Source organism: Rhinopithecus bieti, unplaced genomic scaffold, assembly GCF_001698545.2.
Source record: "Rhinopithecus bieti isolate Rb0 unplaced genomic scaffold, ASM169854v2 scaffold_42532, whole genome shotgun sequence".
NCBI classification, from domain to species: domain Eukaryota; kingdom Metazoa; phylum Chordata; class Mammalia; order Primates; family Cercopithecidae; genus Rhinopithecus; species Rhinopithecus bieti.
This window is the reverse complement of record NW_016818301.1, coordinates 1,169,022-1,188,157: the sequence shown is the minus strand read 5'-3', so window position 1 is coordinate 1,188,157 and position 19,136 is coordinate 1,169,022. Positions and strand designations below refer to the sequence as shown.

The window sequence follows — 19,136 nt, the reverse complement described above, 5'->3', positions numbered from 1 at the left end:
GTTTTTTTTTTTTTTTTTTTTTTTTTTTTTTTTTTTTTTTTGAGAGAGAGTCTCACTCCGTCACCAGGGCTGCAGTGCAGTGACACAATCTCAGCTCACTGCAACCTCCACCTCCCAGGTTCAAGTGATTCTTGTGCCTCAGCCTCCCAAGAAGCTGGGACTACAGGCATGCGCCACCACACCCGGCTAATTTTTGTATTTTTAGGGCCTCCCAAAGTGCTGGGATTATAGGTGTAAGCTGCCGCACCCAACCAAGACCTGGGTTCTCTTCACGGAAGAGATAAGCCTTGGAAAGCTTTTCTTGTGGGAAAGCTTGGCCGGGCATGGTGGCTCATGCCTGTAATCCCTGCACTTTGGGAGGCCGAGGTAGGTGAATAACCTAACCTGAGGTCAGGAGTTGGAGACCAGCCTGGTCAACTTGGTGAAATCCCATCTCTACTAAAAATACAAAAACAATTAGCCAGGCATGGTGGCACATGCCTGTTGTCCCAGCTACTAAGGAGGCTGAGGCAGGAGAATCACTTGAACCTGGGAGGCAGAGATTGCACCGAGCCAAGATCGCACCACTGCACTCCTGCCTGGGCGACAGAGTGAGACTCACTCCATCTCAAAAAAAAGAAAGGTGAAGCTGTAAGTTTTGGTGCCACACCCAGTCCCTGAATTACAGAGGTCTACAAAGTTTTAGCCTAGGACTGAGTTGTACTGGCAGGTTGGGCCAGGCGTGAGTGCAAGGAGAGGAAAGACACGTATTCTTTTACCACATCATCTGTCCCTTCTTATACTTACATGAGCTCAAAGATCTCCCCGATGAGCATACATGTGAAGCCATTCTTCTGGTGCAGATTATAAACGTATAATTGTTAAGAAAAAGTGGTCAGTAAAGACAGCAGGTAAGAGCACAGACTTTGGTGTCAACACACTCAAGCTTAAGTCCTGGCTCTGTGACTTTCTAGCTGTGTGACTTTACCAAGTTACTTAACCTCTCAACTTTTGTCCGTCCACAGTGGCACATTAGGAATGAATAACACTTATCTCATGGGAGTATTAGGTCTGAGATAATGCATATAAAGTATTTAACACAGAGCTGACACAGAATGAGTCAAAAGATGTTACTTTTTACGATTATTAACATCCCATCAAAAACGAGGCTTGGCTGGGTGTGGTGGCTCACACCTGTAATCCTAACATTTTGGGAGGCTGAGGCGGGTGGATCACTTGAGGTCAGGAGGTTCAAGACCAGCCTTGTCAACAATGGTGAAACCCTGTCTCTATGAAAAATACAAAAAAATAGCCAGGCATCGTGGTAGGTGCCTGTAATCCCAGCTACATGGGAGACTGACGCAGGAGAATCGCTTGAACCCGGCAGGTGGAGGTTGCAGTGAGCTGAGATTGCCCCTGGACTCTAGCAGCAACAGAGACTCAATCTCAAAAAAAAAAAAAAAAAAAAAAAAAAAAAAAAAAAAAATGGAGGCTTAGCCTTAGAAAGGCTCCACAAATTAACACCACAAAGTAGACACGGGCAACAGATCTTGGTAAATGTGGGCTATCATTACTTAATGATGATTTCACCAGCCTCTTTCAGCCTCAGGATGAGCTCCATTCCCCATTCCAGATATTAGAGTCAAACCTACCCCCACCTTCCACCAGAGACCTGGCTTAGAGAGACACTAAAGGTCCCAGAGCTCCAACTCAGAAACACAAAAGGATATTCGAGAGAAGAAGAGGTCAAGGTTTTCAATATGGTGCCACGGTGCTGTGGGATAGGAACAGAGATGTCAGAGCTCTGGGAGAACACAAGCCCCTTGCTCCCTCCATGGTCTTCCATCAGCTCTCCCTATGGCTGTCATGTCCAAGAACTCACACTTGCTCCCCTCAGCGACGTGCACCAACAGGTCCTCCTCCCCTGGGGGTGAATCACTGTAGGAGGCCTCTAGGCGCTGGTATTCAGTGTCAAACTGCGCCATCACCACCACCCCCTGTCCACCTTGACCACCTGCCAATGAGGAAGAAGAGACCCTGATTCAGTTCCAGCTGCTGCCCACGGGCTGCCCTGCCTAGTGCAAAAAGGAGTAAGAAAGTACCCTTGGGCTTTGTCTCCACTACCAGCCTGCTTGGCTCAGAGGCAGAGAAGTAGTAACACAAGGAAGGCAGTAAGCTCAGGGCTAGGGGGGCCTTAACTCTGGCCAGTCTGGGTGTCTACTGCTGCCTTCCTGGCCCAAAGCCAGAATCTGCCCCTTTGTTGGGGGCTGTTTCATCTTCTATTTAACGGACAGAAAAGTCCCTCCCCCACCCATCTTGGGAACCCTGGTCTCCCAAGAGACTAGCAGGTTGGAAGCACTTTGCAAACAAATGTTTGAGAAAAGCACATGGCCCTACCAGCTCCATGGACAGTATGTGCTCCACTCCAGCCCTCGATGCTCTGCAGCTGCTGGAGGAGAAGATGTCAGGCCCCAGAGAGTGGGGAGTGGGGATAAAAAGGAACCCCACCCTCCCACCCATCCACACCCCATGAAGAGGAGGCCAAGCATGGGGCAGGAAGGCTGCAGTGAGGAAGAAGCACCCTTCCAGCCCAGGACTACCAGCACTTCCTCTGGCTGCGCTAAACAGGGCCACTGTTCCAACTCCAGAGTCTCAAGAAGTAACTTAGGGACCCCATGGAGAATGAGTGGGTACAGACCTGAGGCCAGGGGCCCCTCTGGACTATCTCTCCATTGCTCCACCTTAGCCTCAGAAATGACATACTTCTCAGGGTCCACAAAACCCCAAGAGAGTCTTTCCTCAAGAGGACCTTTCTGGTCACTCTCTTCTTACTTCCCTAGCACCAAAGATCCAGCCGGTGAGCAAACCTGCTGGATGGGAAACCTTGACTGGGTCAGTGTAGATCCCCGATCCTAGGTGAATTTGTGGGTTCCCTAGGTCCTGGGAGCCAGGCATGGTCGTAGTACTCACCTGTCCGTGCAGCCCCCGGGGGCCGTGGATCTTGGCCCAGCCTGGCCCCGGTGGGATTCCCTGGGCAAGTGAGAGTCCTGCCCCTCAGGGAAGTCACCACTCACAGGGTCCGTGTGGACCAGGGCCCGTGGAGCCCCGGCCGGCTGGGCCTGGGCTCAGGGGTTCCTGCGGATGTTCCGGGGATCGAGTCAGCCCTACAGCTGATAGCCCGGGTGGGCTGGCTTGCCTCCCCACATCCAGCCGCGGCGACCGCAGACCGGAGTCCACTTCGCCCCAGGGTCGCCCGGCCCCAGGCCAAGGGCTGGCAGCTCCCAACAGCGGACAACCTTGCGCGCGGCCCCGGCGCCCGCGCGCGCCCTCGTCTGCGCGCGCCCGCAATCAAAACATTCCGGCTGCACGCCCCCGCCCCGCCAGCGGCGCCCCTTCCCCCGTTACCTGCCGCGAGCTCACTTAGGGCTCCGCAGGCACCCTTGGACAAGGCCAGACACGGGCCCTGGGATTCCAATAACCGTCTCACGTCTCACCTCAGAAACAGCTACCCGTGTGATTCCAGAGGCTCCGCCGGCTCGGCTCGGCTCAGCTCGGCCCGATCCGGAGCGCTAGGCCCGGTGTCTGCCACTCACTGTCACCCGCAGCCAGGCTGGCCAATAAGCACGGGGGGTGGAGACACAACTGCCAATTCTCGGCTTCAGGGACGAGACTAAAGGCTCGAGGCGGGTCTCGGACAATCAGCGGCCCAATAGTGTGCTGTACGTGGGGCGGGGCTCAGGTGCGGACGCCGCCGGTTGTCCTCTTCGCTGCTCCGTAGTGACGGTGATTGTTGTGCTGCAGAAATCCGGCTGTCGACTTGAGGACTTGCGTGCCGCTCAGCTCTCGGGACGGTTGGTGCGGCTTCTAAGGGCGTGGGCGAGTTTACGCGGGCCAGTCATTGCTGGTCGCATGGGTACCGAAGAAAGTTCGGCTAGGCAACCTCAGTGATGTTTAACTCTGTTGGACTCGATTTGGGAGCTGGATGCCCATTTCATTCTTTTGTGGGCCGAGCCTGGGGGTTTGAGAAACCGGACTGGGGTCAAGGTATTCATCTCACAGCTGGTAGCAGGATGAGGGACGAGAAGCCTTGCGGTGCAGGAGAAACGAAGTCAGGCAGGCAGGAGACGCAGCAGTAGGATCTCGTTTGCAGGAGCTCTGTTTCTGACAAGCTTTCTACTCCAGGAGCTGCTGCTAAGTAATTTCTGCTCAGCCATGTCGCCGGCTCCAGATGCAGCCCAGGCTCCTGCGTCGATCTCCCTGTTTGACCTCAGTGCGGATGCTCCGGTCCTTCAGGGCCTGAGCTTGGTGAGCCACGCGCCTGGGGAGGCTCTGGCCCGGGCTCCGCGAACTTCCTGTTCAGGTATCCGGGAAGGTTTCATGTGAAACGTGACAGGGCTCCTTAGAGCGTATTGCTCGTTCAGGGAACACATTCTTATTGGTACTCCCGAGCTTAGGAGACCAGTTGATTTATCTTTCTGCTTGATTAAATTAACTTAATCTCTGGGTAATTTCCAGCACAGCCCTTGTTTTCAAACAAGTCTTTTTGCCATCGCGTATGTCTCCTCACGTTAACACCATTCCCTTCAAAAACATTTTAAACTTTGTAGAGATAAAGTTGTCAGATATATTCCACATTTAACCGGGCCCCACTCAAATTATTCCTTTTTGCTGAATATAAAACAATGTATTATTTGTTTTGTATAGCTTTAATTTTTTAGAGTCTTGCCCTGTCGCCCAGGCTGGAGTGCAGTGGCAGGATTTCCGCCCACTGTAATCTCCGCCTCCCGGGTTCAAGTGATTCTCCTGCCTCAGCCTCCCGAGTAGCTGGGACTACAGGCCCGCACCACCACGCCCAGCTAATTACTGTATTTTTAGTAGAGATGGGGTTTCACCATGTTGGCCAGGCTAGTCTCAAACTCCTGGCCTCAAGTGATCTGCCTGTGTCAGCCTCCCACAGTGCTGAGATTACAGGCCTGAGCCACCGTGTCGGGCCTGTTCTGTGTAACTCTAGTTTGGCTAAATCTTTTCTTGCACCTCTTCTTAGACAAACTGTACACTAATTGGAAATGTAAACTTTAAAAAATAGCATTTGGGAAGTGGTTTTGTTCAGTTAAAATAATTTTAAACTGAACCGAAATTATTTTCTTTAGGATTCGCCTAAACAATCTGTTTGGCTAATTTAAATTAGAGAAGACTCAGACTCAGACTCAGCCAGTGGGGAGGACTTGCATTCGCTGGATCCCGGGAGAGGGCTGCATTTGAGAAGTTTAACCGACCCCAAGGCTTTTACCCTCATCGGGTTCTTTTCCAGAATGCCCAGGGCCAGCTTTTATTTACATTCATTTTACTTTATTTTTTATGTATTTGTTTTTCTTGAGACAGAGTCTCACTCTGTCGCCCAGGCTGGAGTGCAGTGGCGCAATCTCACTGCAAGCTCACTGCAAGCTCCGCCTCCGGGTTCACGCCATTCTCCTGCCTCAGCCTCCTGAGTAGCTGGGACTGCAGGCGCCTGCCACTAAGCCTGGCTAATTTTTTGTATTTTTAGTAGAGACGGGGTTTCACCGTGTTAGCCAGGATGGTCTCGATCTCCTGACTTCCTGATCTGTCCGCCTCAGCCTCCCAAAGTGCTGGGATTACAGGCGTGAGCCACTGCGTCTGGCCAATTTTATTTCCATTCATTTTACATACATCTTTTCAGAAGCATGTTTATTGCATTAAGTGATTGCTGTACTGTTTATTTCAAGACTACTAGAGTGTAAATTCCTTGAAGGCAGTATCATGCCATCTCTTGTATCCTCCTCTGCTTTGTATATCACACACTGAATATAATTCTTGTCACTGTGGATTTGGGCTCCCTTTCTATGTCTAATTCCTCTTCCCTTATTTAGGCTCAGGGGAGAGAGAAAGCCCAGAAAGAAAGCTACTCCAGGGTCCTGTGGATATTTCAGACAAGTTATTCTGTTCATCCTGTGACCAAACCTTCCAGAACCACCAAGAACAGGTAATAGGTCAGGTGCAGAACTAGATGTTAGAAGCAAAAGTGTAATGGTGGGTGTGGAGAGGTAGACATTTGATTTGTCTTCATAAAGGTCCATGCTTTGACTGAGGCAGTTGGTGTTACCTGGTCGTACTTCCTAGAATTCTATAACTGGTCTTGGCCAGTACACAAGGCCAGGCTGGGGCATATTTCTACCTTTATTTCACTCTTTGTTTTTGTACTAGAGGGAACATTATAAGCTTGACTGGCATCGGTTTAACCTAAAGCAACGTCTCAAGGACAAGCCTCTCCTGTCTGCCCTGGACTTTGAAAAGCAGAGCTCCACAGGTGATGACTGGTAGGGGGACCTATGTAGGAGTAGGACATGGAGGTATAAGAAAGCACTAGTTTAGAGTTTGAGCAAAGAACAAAGATGGGGTACCAAACTTATGTATCTCATGTTGTCTGTCCTCAGGAGATCTTTCCAGCATCTCGGGATCAGAAGACTCAGACTCAGCCAGTGAGGAGGACTTGCAGACACTGGATCAGGAGAGGGCTACATTTGAGAAGTTTAGCCAACCCCAAGGCTTTTTCCCTCATCGGGTTCTTTTCCAGAATGCCCAGGGCCAGTTTCTTTATGCCTACCGCTGTGTCCTAGGCCCTCATCAGGCAAGTGACAGTACAGGTTGTATGGCTAACCCCAGCTTTTTATACACCCAGCCTAGATTTTACTTAGCCTAGTGCATTTCTCCCTGCTTCTTTTCCTTCCTGTTGGGTGTGGGTATCACGCTTGACAACATAGTTTTGGATTGAAACTGGCCTGAATTTTAAGTTTAAGGGAATTAAGTTTGGAAACCAACCAATTTAGGTTTGAATTGTGATTCTACCACTTCATCTTAACTACCTCTCCAAGCCTCAGATTTCCTTGTTTGTCAAATGGAAACAAGTCTCAGGGTGGTAATATTAAATGAAATAATGTATGTGAAAATTGGCCCTTGGTTTCTTGCTCTCAGTGAATGCAACAGATATGTTTCTGATGCTTCTCTGTCATCAAGGATCCCCCAGGAGAGGCAGAACTGCTGCTACAGAACCTGCAAAGTAGAGGTCCCAGAGACTGTGTGGTGCTCATGGCTGCAGCTGGGCACTTTGCTGGTGCCATATTTCAAGGGTGAGAGGGTGCTGCATGGGGGTGAGGATGGAGTGGATCCTGTTAGCTAGGGAGCACCAGCTGGTCTCCAGTACTGAGCCTGTGCTGTCTACAGAAGAGAAGTGGTGACACACAAAACCTTTCACCGCTATACGGTGCGGGCCAAGCGAGGCACAGCCCAGGGGCTTCGGGATGCCCGGGGTGGGCCATCACGCTCTGCTGGAGCCAACCTGAGACGCTACAATGAAGCCACACTATATAAGGTGAGTTAAGCCTTTTAGCTCTGGTGGTACGGATCCATACTCTTTTTGCATCTCAGTTCAACTCACTGTTAAGTAGGAAGGTTTTTGACTCATATCCTTCCAATTTTCATTATAGGTAGACAAAGGTAGATGAGGGATTCCCCAGGAGCCTTAGTCCTCTCATTGTTTCTCCGTGTTATCCTCTACTTTCCACTCCTTGCACTTCTGTGGGCCGTTTTTTTAGTTGGAGATTTAAAAATACCAAGTGAAGGTATGCAGGACTGAGTTACTCTCTTTTCTAGGATGTTCGTGACCTGCTGGCAGGGCCAGGCTGGGCTAAGGCGCTGGAGGAGGCTGGTACAATACTGTTGCGTGCTCCCCGCTCTGGCCGGTCTTTGTTCTTTGGAGGCAAGGGGGCACCCCTGCAAAGGGGGGATCCCCGACTTTGGGATATCCCCCTCGCCACCCGCAGACCCACCTTCCAAGAGCTACAGCGTGTGCTCCATAAGCTGACCACTTTGCATGTCTATGGTGAGCCTTTGCTCCAGATCCCAATTCCCTAGACCTTCCTGTTCTCTCCAACGTAAGCCTCCATTCTCATTGGTATATCCAGAGGACTTTCTAAGCCTTGCACTGCAGCCCAGCTACATCTGCATTGAGAGAAATCTCCACTAGCTTCTCCTCAGATAAGGTTGAGAAAGATCTTTTGTTTTATGGCAGAAGATGACCCTCGGGAAGCAGTCAGACTGCACTTACCTCAGACACACTGGAAAACAGTAAGAGAGGAGAGAAAGAAGCCTACTGAGGAAGAAATAAGAAAGATCTGCAGTGATGAAAAGGAAGCACTTGGGCAGAATGAGGAATCTCCCAAACAGGGTTTGATTACTATCTGGCAACTGTCAGATCTGAGTTTCTGTCCTAAAAATGCAGTGGCAAATTCCCTACTCTCATAACTGACCCATTTCCTTATTTAAACACACACCCACACAGTGTCTGTATCTTAGCAATTGCTGAGACATGTTTAGTGACCTTTCCAAATCTATTATCTCTTTTGTTATGGATGTTTCCCCAGAGCTAAGAAAGTCTTCGCGTGGAGCAGATGCGTGGATGTGTTGCATGGATCTCACATAGTTTATCTTTGATTGGATGCTGTGGTTTGAGACTGAGGGCTGCTTCCATGTTTTCCTCTATTGTGTAGCATCCTAAGGCTGCTCACAGGGAGAGTCCAGCGACTTGTTCTTGTCTGGGCTGAGAGTCTCATTTCTGCATGTGATATAATGGACTCAACTCTTGATGTGCTACTTTATCTGGGTGACAAAAACAATTTCATTTCAGGCTTTCATTCTTATGCATCTGCTTCCACCCTCTGAGTACTCCCTAGATGGATTTCACATGTCAGGTTTTTCCCTAGGTTCAGGGTCGGAGGGAGAAGATGGCTTTCAGGTAGAGTTGGAGTTAGTGGAGTTGACTGTGGGGACTCTGGATCTTCGTGAGTCTGAAGTATTGCCCAAGCGGAGAAGGAGAAAAAGGAATAAGAAGGAGAAAAGCCGAGACCAGGAGGCTGGGGCACATCGGGTTCTTCTCCAGCAACCTCAAGAAGATGAGCCTTCCACACAGTCATCCCAGGCAGTTGCAGCCCCCTTGGGTCCTTTGCTGGATGAGGCCAAAGCCCCTGGTCAGCGAGAGCCCTGGGATGCACTGCTTGCTGCTTGCCGAGCTGGAGATTTTGGAGTGCTGAAGCTCCAGCTAACACCCAGCCCTGCAGACGCTGGAATTCTGTCTCTGCTCAGTGCCCCCTTGGGCTCCGGTGGCTTTACTCTCCTGCATGCAGCAGCTGCAGCTGGCAGAGGCTCAGTGGTTCGTCTGCTGCTGGAAGCAGGTGCCGACCCCACTGTGCAGTGAGTAAAGGTCCCTATCCTGAGTCATTTTGGGTATAGAGAGGATAATTTGGAGGTTAAAGTTGGCACTGGCTACTTGACAATATTCTCTTGATCTGGTTGGGTGATGTTAGGAAAGGTAGGAGGCAAGTTAAACCCATTTTTGGAGTTTTTGCACCTAGGGACTCTCGGGCCCGGCCACCTTATACTGTTGCGGCTGACAAATCAACACGTAATGAGTTCCGAAGGTTCATGGAGAAGAATCCAGATGCCTATGATTACAACAAGGCTCAGGTCAGCTGGAATAGGAAGGACGAGCAGAGTGGGAAGGCATCACTGTTCCTGGCTAGATCCTTTCTAATTCTTGCAGTTTTACCAAGGAGAGCTTATAGGGTCTTATATTTGAAATCCTCCAGGTGCCAGGACCATTGACACCAGAAATGGAGGCACGGCAGGCTACACGGAAAAGGGAGCAGAAGGCAGCCCGGCGGCAACGGGAGGAACAGCAGCGGAGGCAGCAGGAGCAGGAGGAGCGTGAACGAGAAGAGCAGCGGCGATTTGCCGCCCTCAGTGACCAAGAGAAGGTGAGACTGGAGGTTCTCTTGTCCATGGAAAGGCTTCCTAGAGGTCTAGCCCCTTCCCCAGCTTGCAGCTGTCACCTCTTGGTGCTCTACTCACCACTGGGGCCTTGTTCTTAACACAACTTGTCTCCCTCAGAGAGCTCTGGCTGCAGATCGCCGACTCGCTGCCCAGTTGGGAGCCCCTACCCCTCCAATCCCTGACTCTGCAATCGTCAATACTCGGTATGGGGTGGGGGATGAGGGAGTGGGTGTACTGTAATGTTGCAGGGACCATTGGGGGTGAAATGAGTGCCTGCACAGTATTCAGAAGGGTTATTGAGGAGATTTGAGATGTTTCTGGCAGATGCTGCAGTGAAAACAGAAATGGCAGGAGGAGGGATGGGGAGAGCGTGGATTGGAAAGTTTCTGGGGTACCTGTCCAGCCATTTTTCTTCCTCTTGTTCAGACGCTGCTGGAGTTGTGGGGCATCCCTCCAAGGCCTCACTCCCTTTCACTACCTCGACTTCTCTTTCTGCTCCACACGTTGCCTCCAGGATCATCGCCGTCAGGCAGGGAGGCCCTCTTCCTGATCTCTTACAGCTCTACCTGGGGCCAACTCAGGGACCTGAGGGCACATTCACAACAGCCCTAGGTTTTCTCATCCCCATGAAACCAGAGGTTATTTGGAAGATAGGGGTGAAGGACACTCGGGAACCAGGGCAAAGACAGGGCCACAGAGGCATGTGGAGCTGGTACTGTCTCTGGAACTTTAATCACAATAAAGTTTGGCAAGGAATGTGTGCTTGTACTTACATTCAGAGGCATTGTGGCCTTTAATTCCTTATGGTCACTGTGGCCAGCACCAAGGGATCCTGCCCACTCCATGTCCCAGGTCCAAGGGTTACCTTTCTTTTTTTTTTTTTTTTTTTTTTTTTGAGATGGAGTCTCACTGTCACCCAGGCTGGAGTGCAGTGGCACGATCTCCACTCACGGCAACCTCCGCCTCCTGGGTTCAAGCAATTCTCCTGCCTCAGCTTCCCAAGTAGCTGGGATTACAAGCAGCCCACCCTCACACCCGGCTAATTTTTGTATTTTTAGTGGAGACGGGGTTTCACCATGTTGGCCAGGCTGGTCTTGAACTCCTGACCTCAGGTGATCCACCCGTCTCAGCCTCCCAAAGTGCTGGGATTATAGGCGTGAGCCACCACACCCGGCCTACCTTTCTTTCAGTGTCCACTTAACTCCATTGGTTCAGAGGCACTCAGTGTATCAGCTGAAAGGGAATTGGTATGTGTCCTGTGCAAAGTACTAGTGCTATTGAGGATAGGCTTATCCAAAAATTGGACTTGGGGCTGGGGAGGTACATTTTCTAGTTCCAGCAATGTGATTTTGTTGAGGGCTCCCCTAGGAAACAGCAGGAATCTTGGCACGTAGAGGGTCTGTTGTGGCCCCTGCTTTGTCCAGTACCGGCCCAAGTTAAATCCATTGATCCAGATTTGGCCCTGGGGAATAGGGAGCAGGAAAGAGGGGAAAAGAAAGGGTCAGCTCTTCAGGGGTAGAATCATACCCTTTTGGGTTTCTAATCAGAGGATACTTTCTGCTCCCCTCCTGTGATTTTTCTCTTTTACCTCCCTGCTACCCAAACCACCACCATTAGCAATACCTTGGTCCATCCAGGTAGATGTAGAAATGTGTCCCCAACTGAGCCTAAAATTGGAAATGTTTTGGAGTAGAATGTGGGGCCAGAAGGAGCTTGAGGATATGGCCATTTTGGCAACTGGAGGGGAAACCACCACTTTACAAGGTTATCAATTTTCAGAGGGAACATCATCCACTGGGTAAGGATTGTTTGCCCCAGAATTGGTGGCTCCAACAGGCCCTGTAGGGAAGGAAAATGAAAAGTCATCATTCACTAAGCTTTGAGGCCAAGCTATCCTTAATCAAGCCCTGGGATGTAACTAGGCAAAGCTAGCTCACCTTGAAGTCACTGCTGTTAGACCCAAAACTGAGCCTCCCCATATTCTCCACCAAGATATCCAGTTTGGACCCCACTTTCCCTGTCAAAAGTAGTTTGTCTCTCATATTTCGCTCCAAAACACCCTGGAACACCTGTGGATAGGAGATAGGATAGGAGCAAGGCTCAGCATTAGCTCTTAGCCACTGCATAGGAAACCACATTAGGATACTTATTTGGAGGGCAGAGAGAATGTAGCCATCTATCACCCATCTATTCTAGAACTCTATCCTTAATCAAACTCTTCCTCATCCCAGCTTATCCCTGGAACCCTCTGCAAATGAGAGCAGGCAGATGGAAAAGTGTAAATATGGGGAACTTAAGGCTAATGCTTCCTGGGGAAGGGAGGAGTTTGGGGCTTGCGGCCTGGAATTAGGTTCTCACCCCATCCACCATCACATAGGCACGATCATGGACTCCATTATTTGGCACCCAGAATGGTGTTGGTTCAAAAATGGTATGGGTCATATAGTTTCGGTACAACATGAAGCCACGGTCCTGGGTATGGAAGAATGAGTACTTCAGACAAACAGAAATAGGACACTGTGGCTATAGCCAAGGAACTTTTGGCTGTAGCTGTTGAGGGAGGTTGTCTTCTCCACCAGATGTGGGTTTATGCCTTACCTGCTTGACAGCCTCAAAGGTCATTGGCAAGATTGAATGAATGGGCCCACCAGGGCATAACAAGTCTAGGAAAGCCAGCAAATGCCCAACCTATTAGAATAAGGGAGAAGAATGAGAATATCAGGGAAGTTTCTGGATAGAGGACAAGAAAGAATAGGCTAGCTAGAAAAAATAGGTGTGGTATTAGAGAAAAGATGTGGAGGAACTTACCAGGTGCAGAGTCAAAGGTCCAAGCATCATCTTGGGGCTGGGGGGAGGTACAGGTCCCAAAGGAACTTCCTGGAACTGAGCCCAAATTCTCTCAGGAGCCATAGGAAAACCACAGAAAACAATACCTATTCCAAGACTCTAGGGCAAAGTTCCTAACCTGGGGCCCAGGGAAGAGCTTCAGGGGTCATGGAGGCTCAGTAATTTTGCACACCTGTGTGTCTTCACACATATTTCCATTTGGGTGAATGGGAAATGCCTCAGTGGGATGCTCAGAGGGCTCTGTGGCCCAGACAATAACCACCAATTTATGGGATCCCTTTACAATGTGGGCACTCCCTTCCTCCAAATTAATAAAAGCCTTTGGAGCTTAATGAAGTGGTAGGGTACCTTGCTGATGACATCTCGAAGAGCAAAAAGCTTAGGTGTGGGGTCCCCTGCTTCAGATATAGGTGCATCATAGTCATAGCTGGTAGTAATTGAAAGGAAGCGTCCCTTCTTATCGGCACCTGAAGTTGAGTCAATTTAATTCAACATGTATTTCAGATGACAGGCACTACTAAGCATATTTCATGCAGAGAATTTTGCCATCAGAGGGGGCAGTGGTGGCCATATTCAGCTTCTAGACATCCTAATCCACCTGGCCCTTAGATTCTAATTCCTTCTTACCTCCCTGCTTCCATCCCAGGGACCATCTGGACTCACCATTCCAATATCCAAAGTTGGTACCTCCATGGAACATGTACCTGAAGTGAGAGAGGGTGGGGGAACAGGTAAAAGCTGACTCACTGAATCTTAACTTTCATCCCCAACTCCCAGCTGCAGATTCATATTGCCCCCAGTGTCTTTACTTACATGTTCACACTGGCTCCCAACTTGAGCATGTTCTCTAGTCCTTTGGTTACAGCTGACACAGACCTTGTGGAGTGATTCTGGCCCCAGTAATCCAGCCAGCCTGTGTAGTACTCAGAGTTTACCTAGAGTGTGAAATGAAAGAAGCTGTGAGTGAGATGGAACTAAGCTGGACCCATTCCTATCCCTGATTCCCTGATTCTCCTCTGGCCCCTCACCAATGGCCCATGGGGTTCATACTTCCGAAGCAGGGTAAAGATTTTGGTCATGTTGTCAGCTGTGAAAAGGAGGCAAAAGAAAAAGATAAATATCGTGGAAGAGGTGTCACTTCCCCAGACTCCACTCCCAGCCCTTGCTTGAGACCTGGGCCAAAATCTACAGTGGTATAGAGTCCCTGGAGGGAGCCACACTTGAGTCCTTCAGGCCCATCTGTGGTGAAGAGCAAGATCTTTTCTCCTAGTAGTGCACGGAAGAGTCCAGCCAAGTGCCTCATGTAACTGAAGTCACAGGCTCCGTAGCTACCGTATTCATTCTCCACCTGCCAGAGGGGAGGGAAAGTGGAACCCAGCTATGGGATTGAGGTCAAGGACCCCTTGTACCTCTTTCCCCTGCCCCAGTCACTTCCCCTTTGTACCTGAATGCTAATGATGTTGCCCCCATTGTGGTAAAGCCATGGATATATCTTGGGCAGCAAGACCTTGAACCAGGAGTCTACTGCGGCAAGGAAGTCTAAAAGAAGGAGCAGAGCTTCTGCGTTAGGGGCTACCATCACACTTGCTCACCACTAAATATGGGAAGCAATGACTCTTGTCAAGAAATTCCTAACCCTAAGCACCTTGTATATTTGCCTGTCAATGAAATTTGAACATAGGAAACTAAGCTTAAAGTAGTGTCTCTTAAAAACAAATGTAGGCTGGGCATGGTTGCTCATGCCTGTAATCCCAACACTTTGGGAGACCGAGGCGGGCGGATCACGAGATCAGGAGTTCAAGACCAGCCTGGCCAACATAGTGAAACCCCGTCTCTACTAAAAATACAACAAAAAATTAGCCAGGTGTGGTGGTGGGCACCTGTAATCCCGGCTACTCTGGAGGCTGAGGCAGGAGAATCACTTGAACCCGGGAGGTGGAGGTTGCAGTGAGTGGGGATTGCGCCACTGCACTCCAGCCTGGGCGACAGAGTGAGACTCTGTCTCAAAAAAAAAAAAAAAGTAAGATGCTTATGTGAATTTAATGGTATCTACACAAAAAATAAACATAAGAAAAATGTTAAATACATAGCCTAGAGCTATTATTATGTAATCAACTTATACCTGAGATTGGTACAAAGTATGGGAATTCACGGAAATGTAGAATGATGTAACTGATAATGCAGGTGATTTAAATAAGCAATTAAAACATTATTATATAGGTTGAGTACCCTTAATCTGAAATTTAAAATGCTCCAAAATTTGAAATTTTTGAGCATCAACATGATACTACAAGTGGAAAATTCCACATCTGACCCTTTAACTTCTGATGGTTCAATGTGCACAAACTTTGCTTCATGCACACAATAATTTAAAATATTCTATTCCTGGCTGAGTGTGGTGGCTCACACCTGCAATCCCAGCACTCTGGGACTCTGAGGCAGGTGGATCACTTGAGCCCAGGAGTTTGAGACCAGTGGGACAACATGGTGAAACCCTGTCTCTTTTTTTTTTTTTGAGACGGAGTCTCGCTCTGTTGCCCAGAGCTGGAGTGCAGTGGCCGGATCTCAGCCTCACTGCAAGCTCCGCCTCCCAGGTTTACGCCATTCTCCTGCCTCAGCCTCCACGAGTAGCTGGGACTACAGGTGCCCGCCACCTCGCCTGGCTGTTTTTGATTTTTTGGTAGAGACGGGGTTTCACCATGTTAGCCAGGATGGTCCTCGATTCTACTGACCTCGTGATCCACCCGTACCTCGCCTCCCAAATGCTGGGATTACAGGCTTGAGCCACCGGCGCCTGGCCAATCCCTGTCTCTTAAAAAAAAAAAAAAAAAAGACATGGCCTTGGCAATGGTGGCTTATGCCTGGAATCCCAGTATTTTGGGAGGCTGAGGTGATGGATCACCTGAGGTCAGGAGTTTGAGCCTGCCTGGCCAAAACGGCAAAATGCCGTCTCTACTTAAAAAATACAAAAGTTGCCTGGCATGGTGGGGCATGCACCTGTAGCCCCAGCCACTTCAGGAGGCTGAGACAAGAGAATTGGCTATATCGGGAAGGCAAGAGGCTGTGTGAGATTACCTCATTGCCATCGCACTCTAGCCTGGTGACAAATAAGCAAGATCCATCTCAAAAGAAAAATATAAAACATAAAATAAAAATATTGTTCCCTATGCAAGGAAGGAGGATAAAATACAGGGTAATGCCTGGGCGCAGCGGGCTGCATGCCTGTAATCCCAGCACTTTGGAGGCTGAGGCAGGCAGATCACAAGGTAACAGATTGAGGCCATCCCTGGCCAACATAGGTGAAACCCTGTCTCTACTAAAAATACAAAAAAATTAGCTGGCCATGGTGGTGTGTGCCTGTAATCCCAGCACTTCAGGAGGCTGAGGCAGGAAATCACTGAACCCGGGAAGGCAGAGGTTGCAGTGAGCTGACACTGCACCACTGCACTCCCATCCTGGGCAATCAGAGCAAAAACTCCATCTCAAAACAAAAAAATGGTGTAATATGGGGAGCCTAAAATATAGGAGGGGAGTGGCAGGGTGGTGGCTCATGTCCGTAATTTCCAGCACTTACGGGGCCAAGACGGGGGTGGATGACCCGAAGTCAGAGTTTGAGACCCTCCTGGCCAAACAGGCGAAAACCTGTCCTACTAAAACACAAAAAATTGTCGGGCAAGGTAGTAGGTGCCTGCAATCCCAGTTACTCGGGAGGCTGAGGCAGAAGAATCACTTGAAACTGGCAGTCGGAGATTGCAGAGAGCCAGGGTCACGTGACTGCACTCTGGGCAACAGAGCAAGACTCTGTCTCAAAAAAAAATAAAAATTTTATATATATGTGTGTATAGAGAGAGCAAAGAGAAACCAGGAAGGCCTCCCCAAGGTGACTTCTGCAGGAAGCTTGTGATGAAGGAGTACCACATGCAAAGGCCTCAAAGCCCAAGGCCTGGTGGGTCTGAAGAACAGCAATGAGGCCACTGTGGCTGGAGCAGAGTGAACATGGGCGAGAAGAGCAATAATGTCGAGGAGGTGACTGGGGTCAATTGCGTAGGACCTACCACATTAAGGAATTTATGGTTCCTTAATTCCATAAATTAGCCTGGGTGACAAAGCAAGGTCGTTAAGGTCATTCCTTAAGAATGAGATGAGAATCTACTGGAGAGGTTTAAGCAGAGAAATGACAAGATCTGAGACGTATCTTTAAACTTATATTTGAACAGGATCACACTGGCTGCTCTACTGAGAACAGATTGTATGGGAGAGAGGGCAAACAAGGGAAACCAGTTAGGAAGCTATAAAATAAGCCAGCTGAGAGAGATGTTTTGGACCAGGGTGGAGGCAATGGGGGTGATAAAAAGCACTTAAATTTAATGTTTGTGACGATACAGCTGATAGGATTTTCTATTTTTTTGAGATAAAGTCTTTTCGATCTGTCACCCAGGCTAGAGTGTAGTTGCTCCATCTCGACTCACTGCAACCTCCAATCCCTGGGCCCAAGCGATTCTCCTGCCTCAGCCTCCCAAGTAGCTGGGATTACAGGCACCCACCACCTCGCCCAGCCGATTTTTTGTATTTTTAGTAGAGATGGCATTTTGCCATGTTGGCCAGGTGGGTCTCAAACTCCTGACCTCAGGTCATCCACCCGCCTCGGCCTCCGAAAGTGCTGGGATTACAGGCATGAGCCACCGCCCCCAGCCATTTTTTTTTTTTTTTTTTTTAATCAGTTTCTTCCACTATATTATAAGCTCTACAGCACAAAGATGGGGTCTGTCTGGTCCCCAGTTTCTAGCATCCTGCTGGGTATGACGGAAACACTTGGTAAATGAATGATGACCTCCAATTTGGGAATGGTGTCTTCTGCTTTTGGCACCCAAATGGCCCTTTTTATTTACTTGCCTCTGTATTATATCTTTTGTCTCAACTCACCTGGATCTGAGGTTCTCAGATGAATTTCAGGTTTTCGAAGCAACCAGGATGGGAGACCCCCCTGAGACAAACATAAAGAGAACAAAGAAGCATGTAGGTTTTGTTTTGGGGTGTGGTGGGGATGGTAGGAAGGGAAGGAATTGAGTATAGTGCTGGAGATGGCCCTAGGGTGTGGGCAGATGGGAATAGTCTAGGAACTGCACAAGCATAACTGGTTCTAACCCTTCTCCAGCTAACTCACCATCTCCCACTCTGCACAGATGTAAGGTCCTGGTCTCAGTATGACCAAAAGGTTCGCTAGAGCTGCCTCATTCAGAAAGGCAATGAGGTCCCGGCTGCCATTAAAGTTATAGACCCCAGGCTGTGGCTCGTGGTAGTTCCAGGGCACATAACTGAGAAAGGAAAAGGTTAATAGGGCCCAAGGTGGAGAGACGCCAGGGAGGCCTAAGGGCTCAGGCCTTGCAGGGAATCTCCAGGAAGCAGTTGGAAGGAGGTCCTGGCCTGCTCTTTCCCACCCTTGGCCTAGGAGTCCTGGCAGTCTTCCTGTCCCGACCTCCTTTCTAAGGGGGCGGTAGAAAGAGTAGATCCCATCCCTCCACGGCTCTTGCGAGCACTTCTTACAACTGTATGGCGTTGAGGCCGCTCCATCGCATCTTCAAAAGCCGGTCGGCCCAAAGCACCCGCGGTACCCGAAAGTAGTGCAGGCTGCCCGATACATAGCGGAACGGGGCCCCGTCTAGGAGAAACCTGTCATGATCCCGATCCACTATGAACGACCGAGTGTCTGCCTACAAAGAGAAAGAGACGCTGCTCAGCAGAGGCCTGGGTCGAGGGTCGCGCCTGTCAAGAGCGGAGGAGATGGAACTACCCCTGCGGGTTGTTTGGTTGTTACTTTGGACTTTCTCTCATCCGCTGGATCTGATCCCGCGTCACCGCACCCGGCCGGCTGGTTCCCCGCCTCATCTTACCTGGGGCAGCAGTAGCGTCAGGCTGAGCGGCAGCAGCAGGGAGCGAAGGCAGGACAGCTTCTTGGGAGCCATGGCGCTTACAGTGCTCCTCTAGACTGAGACGGCGGACAGACCGTCACGTGTCGGATTCCTGGGAGGGAACCTCAGCGAGCAAGGGGGCGGAGATCACCTCAAGTTGCCAGGCGGTTAGCCTGGACTTCCTCTCCAGCCTGCAGCCACCCCCTTACTCTACTAGTTTGTAAAATCCACTACATCATGTTAAAGTGCAGTTCACGAACCAGCTTCATCAATGTCACCTGGGAGCTTGTTAGAACTGGAGAATCTGGCTGGGCGCGATGGCTCACGCCTGTAATCCCAAAACTTTGGGAGGCCGAGGCGGGTGGATCACTTGAGGTCAGGAGTTCAAGACCAGCTTGGCCAACAGGGCGAAACCCTGTCTCTACTAAAAATACAAAGAGGCCGGGCGCGGTGGCTCAAGCCTGTAATCTCAGCACTTTGGGAGGCTGAGACGGGCGGATCACGAGGTCAGGAGATCGAGACCATCCTGGCTAACACGGTGAAACCCCGTCTCTACTA

General features: G+C 49.8%; 3 protein-coding genes across 17 annotated transcripts in view; 1 reads left to right on the top strand and 2 right to left on the bottom strand.

Moving 5' to 3' along the window:
* ATG9A (autophagy related 9A) overlaps positions 1 to 3,646 on the bottom strand; it is a 10,514-nt gene extending 6,868 nt beyond the window's left edge. The window contains exons 1-6 of one of the 9 annotated variants that reach the window (XM_017856741.1): positions 3,474 to 3,569; positions 2,950 to 3,114; positions 2,377 to 2,428; positions 1,862 to 1,993; positions 1,710 to 1,753; positions 787 to 851 (exon numbers count right to left, since the gene is read on the bottom strand). In XM_017856741.1, the coding sequence (XP_017712230.1) occupies positions 787 to 851; positions 1,710 to 1,753; positions 1,862 to 1,964 (212 nt within the window). In that variant the 5' untranslated portion in view covers positions 1,965 to 1,993; positions 2,377 to 2,428; positions 2,950 to 3,114; positions 3,474 to 3,569. The other 8 variants (XM_017856743.1, XM_017856739.1, XM_017856744.1 and 5 more) reach the window with 8 other exon arrangements.
* Positions 3,647 to 3,695: 49 nt separating this feature from the next.
* ANKZF1 (ankyrin repeat and zinc finger peptidyl tRNA hydrolase 1) lies at positions 3,696 to 13,450 on the top strand. Of its 5 annotated transcripts, none has more exons than XM_017856752.1 (14): positions 3,696 to 3,834; positions 4,162 to 4,339; positions 5,868 to 5,980; positions 6,202 to 6,304; positions 6,432 to 6,625; positions 7,012 to 7,124; positions 7,219 to 7,366; positions 7,648 to 7,876; positions 8,066 to 8,221; positions 8,757 to 9,243; positions 9,405 to 9,516; positions 9,639 to 9,806; positions 9,940 to 10,025; positions 13,316 to 13,450. In XM_017856752.1, exons 2-14 carry the CDS (start codon positions 4,192 to 4,194, stop codon positions 13,380 to 13,382), a joined length of 2,124 nt encoding a protein of 707 aa, XP_017712241.1. In that variant the 5' UTR covers positions 3,696 to 3,834; positions 4,162 to 4,191; the 3' UTR covers positions 13,383 to 13,450. The 5 variants fall into 5 exon arrangements, with proteins under 5 accessions (XP_017712241.1, XP_017712237.1, XP_017712240.1 ...); XM_017856748.1 differs by lacking the exon at positions 13,316 to 13,450 and adding an exon at positions 10,249 to 10,596; XM_017856751.1 differs by lacking the exon at positions 13,316 to 13,450 and adding an exon at positions 10,249 to 10,578 and having other exon boundaries at positions 8,069 to 8,221.
* GLB1L (galactosidase beta 1 like) overlaps positions 10,528 to 19,136 on the bottom strand; it is a 12,269-nt gene continuing 3,660 nt past the window's right edge. Inside the window, exons 2-17 of one of the 3 annotated variants that reach the window (XM_017856754.1) lie at positions 18,561 to 18,690; positions 18,214 to 18,380; positions 17,834 to 17,984; positions 17,593 to 17,653; positions 14,114 to 14,208; positions 13,843 to 14,017; positions 13,698 to 13,756; positions 13,483 to 13,604; positions 13,333 to 13,373; positions 13,018 to 13,136; positions 12,631 to 12,705; positions 12,421 to 12,510; positions 12,181 to 12,294; positions 11,760 to 11,891; positions 11,446 to 11,661; positions 10,528 to 11,284 (exon numbers count right to left, since the gene is read on the bottom strand). In XM_017856754.1, the coding sequence (XP_017712243.1) occupies positions 11,009 to 11,284; positions 11,446 to 11,661; positions 11,760 to 11,891; positions 12,181 to 12,294; positions 12,421 to 12,510; positions 12,631 to 12,705; positions 13,018 to 13,136; positions 13,333 to 13,373; positions 13,483 to 13,604; positions 13,698 to 13,756; positions 13,843 to 14,017; positions 14,114 to 14,208; positions 17,593 to 17,653; positions 17,834 to 17,984; positions 18,214 to 18,380; positions 18,561 to 18,632 (1,965 nt within the window). In that variant the 5' untranslated portion in view covers positions 18,633 to 18,690 and the 3' untranslated portion in view covers positions 10,528 to 11,008. Of the gene's footprint in view, positions 11,285 to 11,445; positions 11,662 to 11,759; positions 11,892 to 12,180; positions 12,295 to 12,420; positions 12,511 to 12,630; positions 12,706 to 13,017; positions 13,137 to 13,332; positions 13,374 to 13,482; positions 13,605 to 13,697; positions 13,757 to 13,842; positions 14,018 to 14,113; positions 14,209 to 17,592; positions 17,654 to 17,833; positions 17,985 to 18,213; positions 18,381 to 18,560; positions 18,703 to 19,136 lie in introns of all 3 variants that reach the window. The other 2 variants (XM_017856755.1, XM_017856756.1) reach the window with 2 other exon arrangements.

Coding starts and splice junctions, on each gene's coding strand:
- ANKZF1 (XM_017856748.1), top strand. CDS start 4,192: ATGTCGCCGGCTCCAGATGCAGCCCAGGCTCCTGCGTCGATCTCCCTG. Junction 6,626..7,011: donor GTGTCCTAGGCCCTCATCAG/GCAAGTGACAGT, acceptor TCTGTCATCAAG/GATCCCCCAGGAGAGGCAGA. Junction 8,222..8,756: donor TGAGGAATCTCCCAAACAGG/GTTTGATTACTA, acceptor GTTTTTCCCTAG/GTTCAGGGTCGGAGGGAGAA.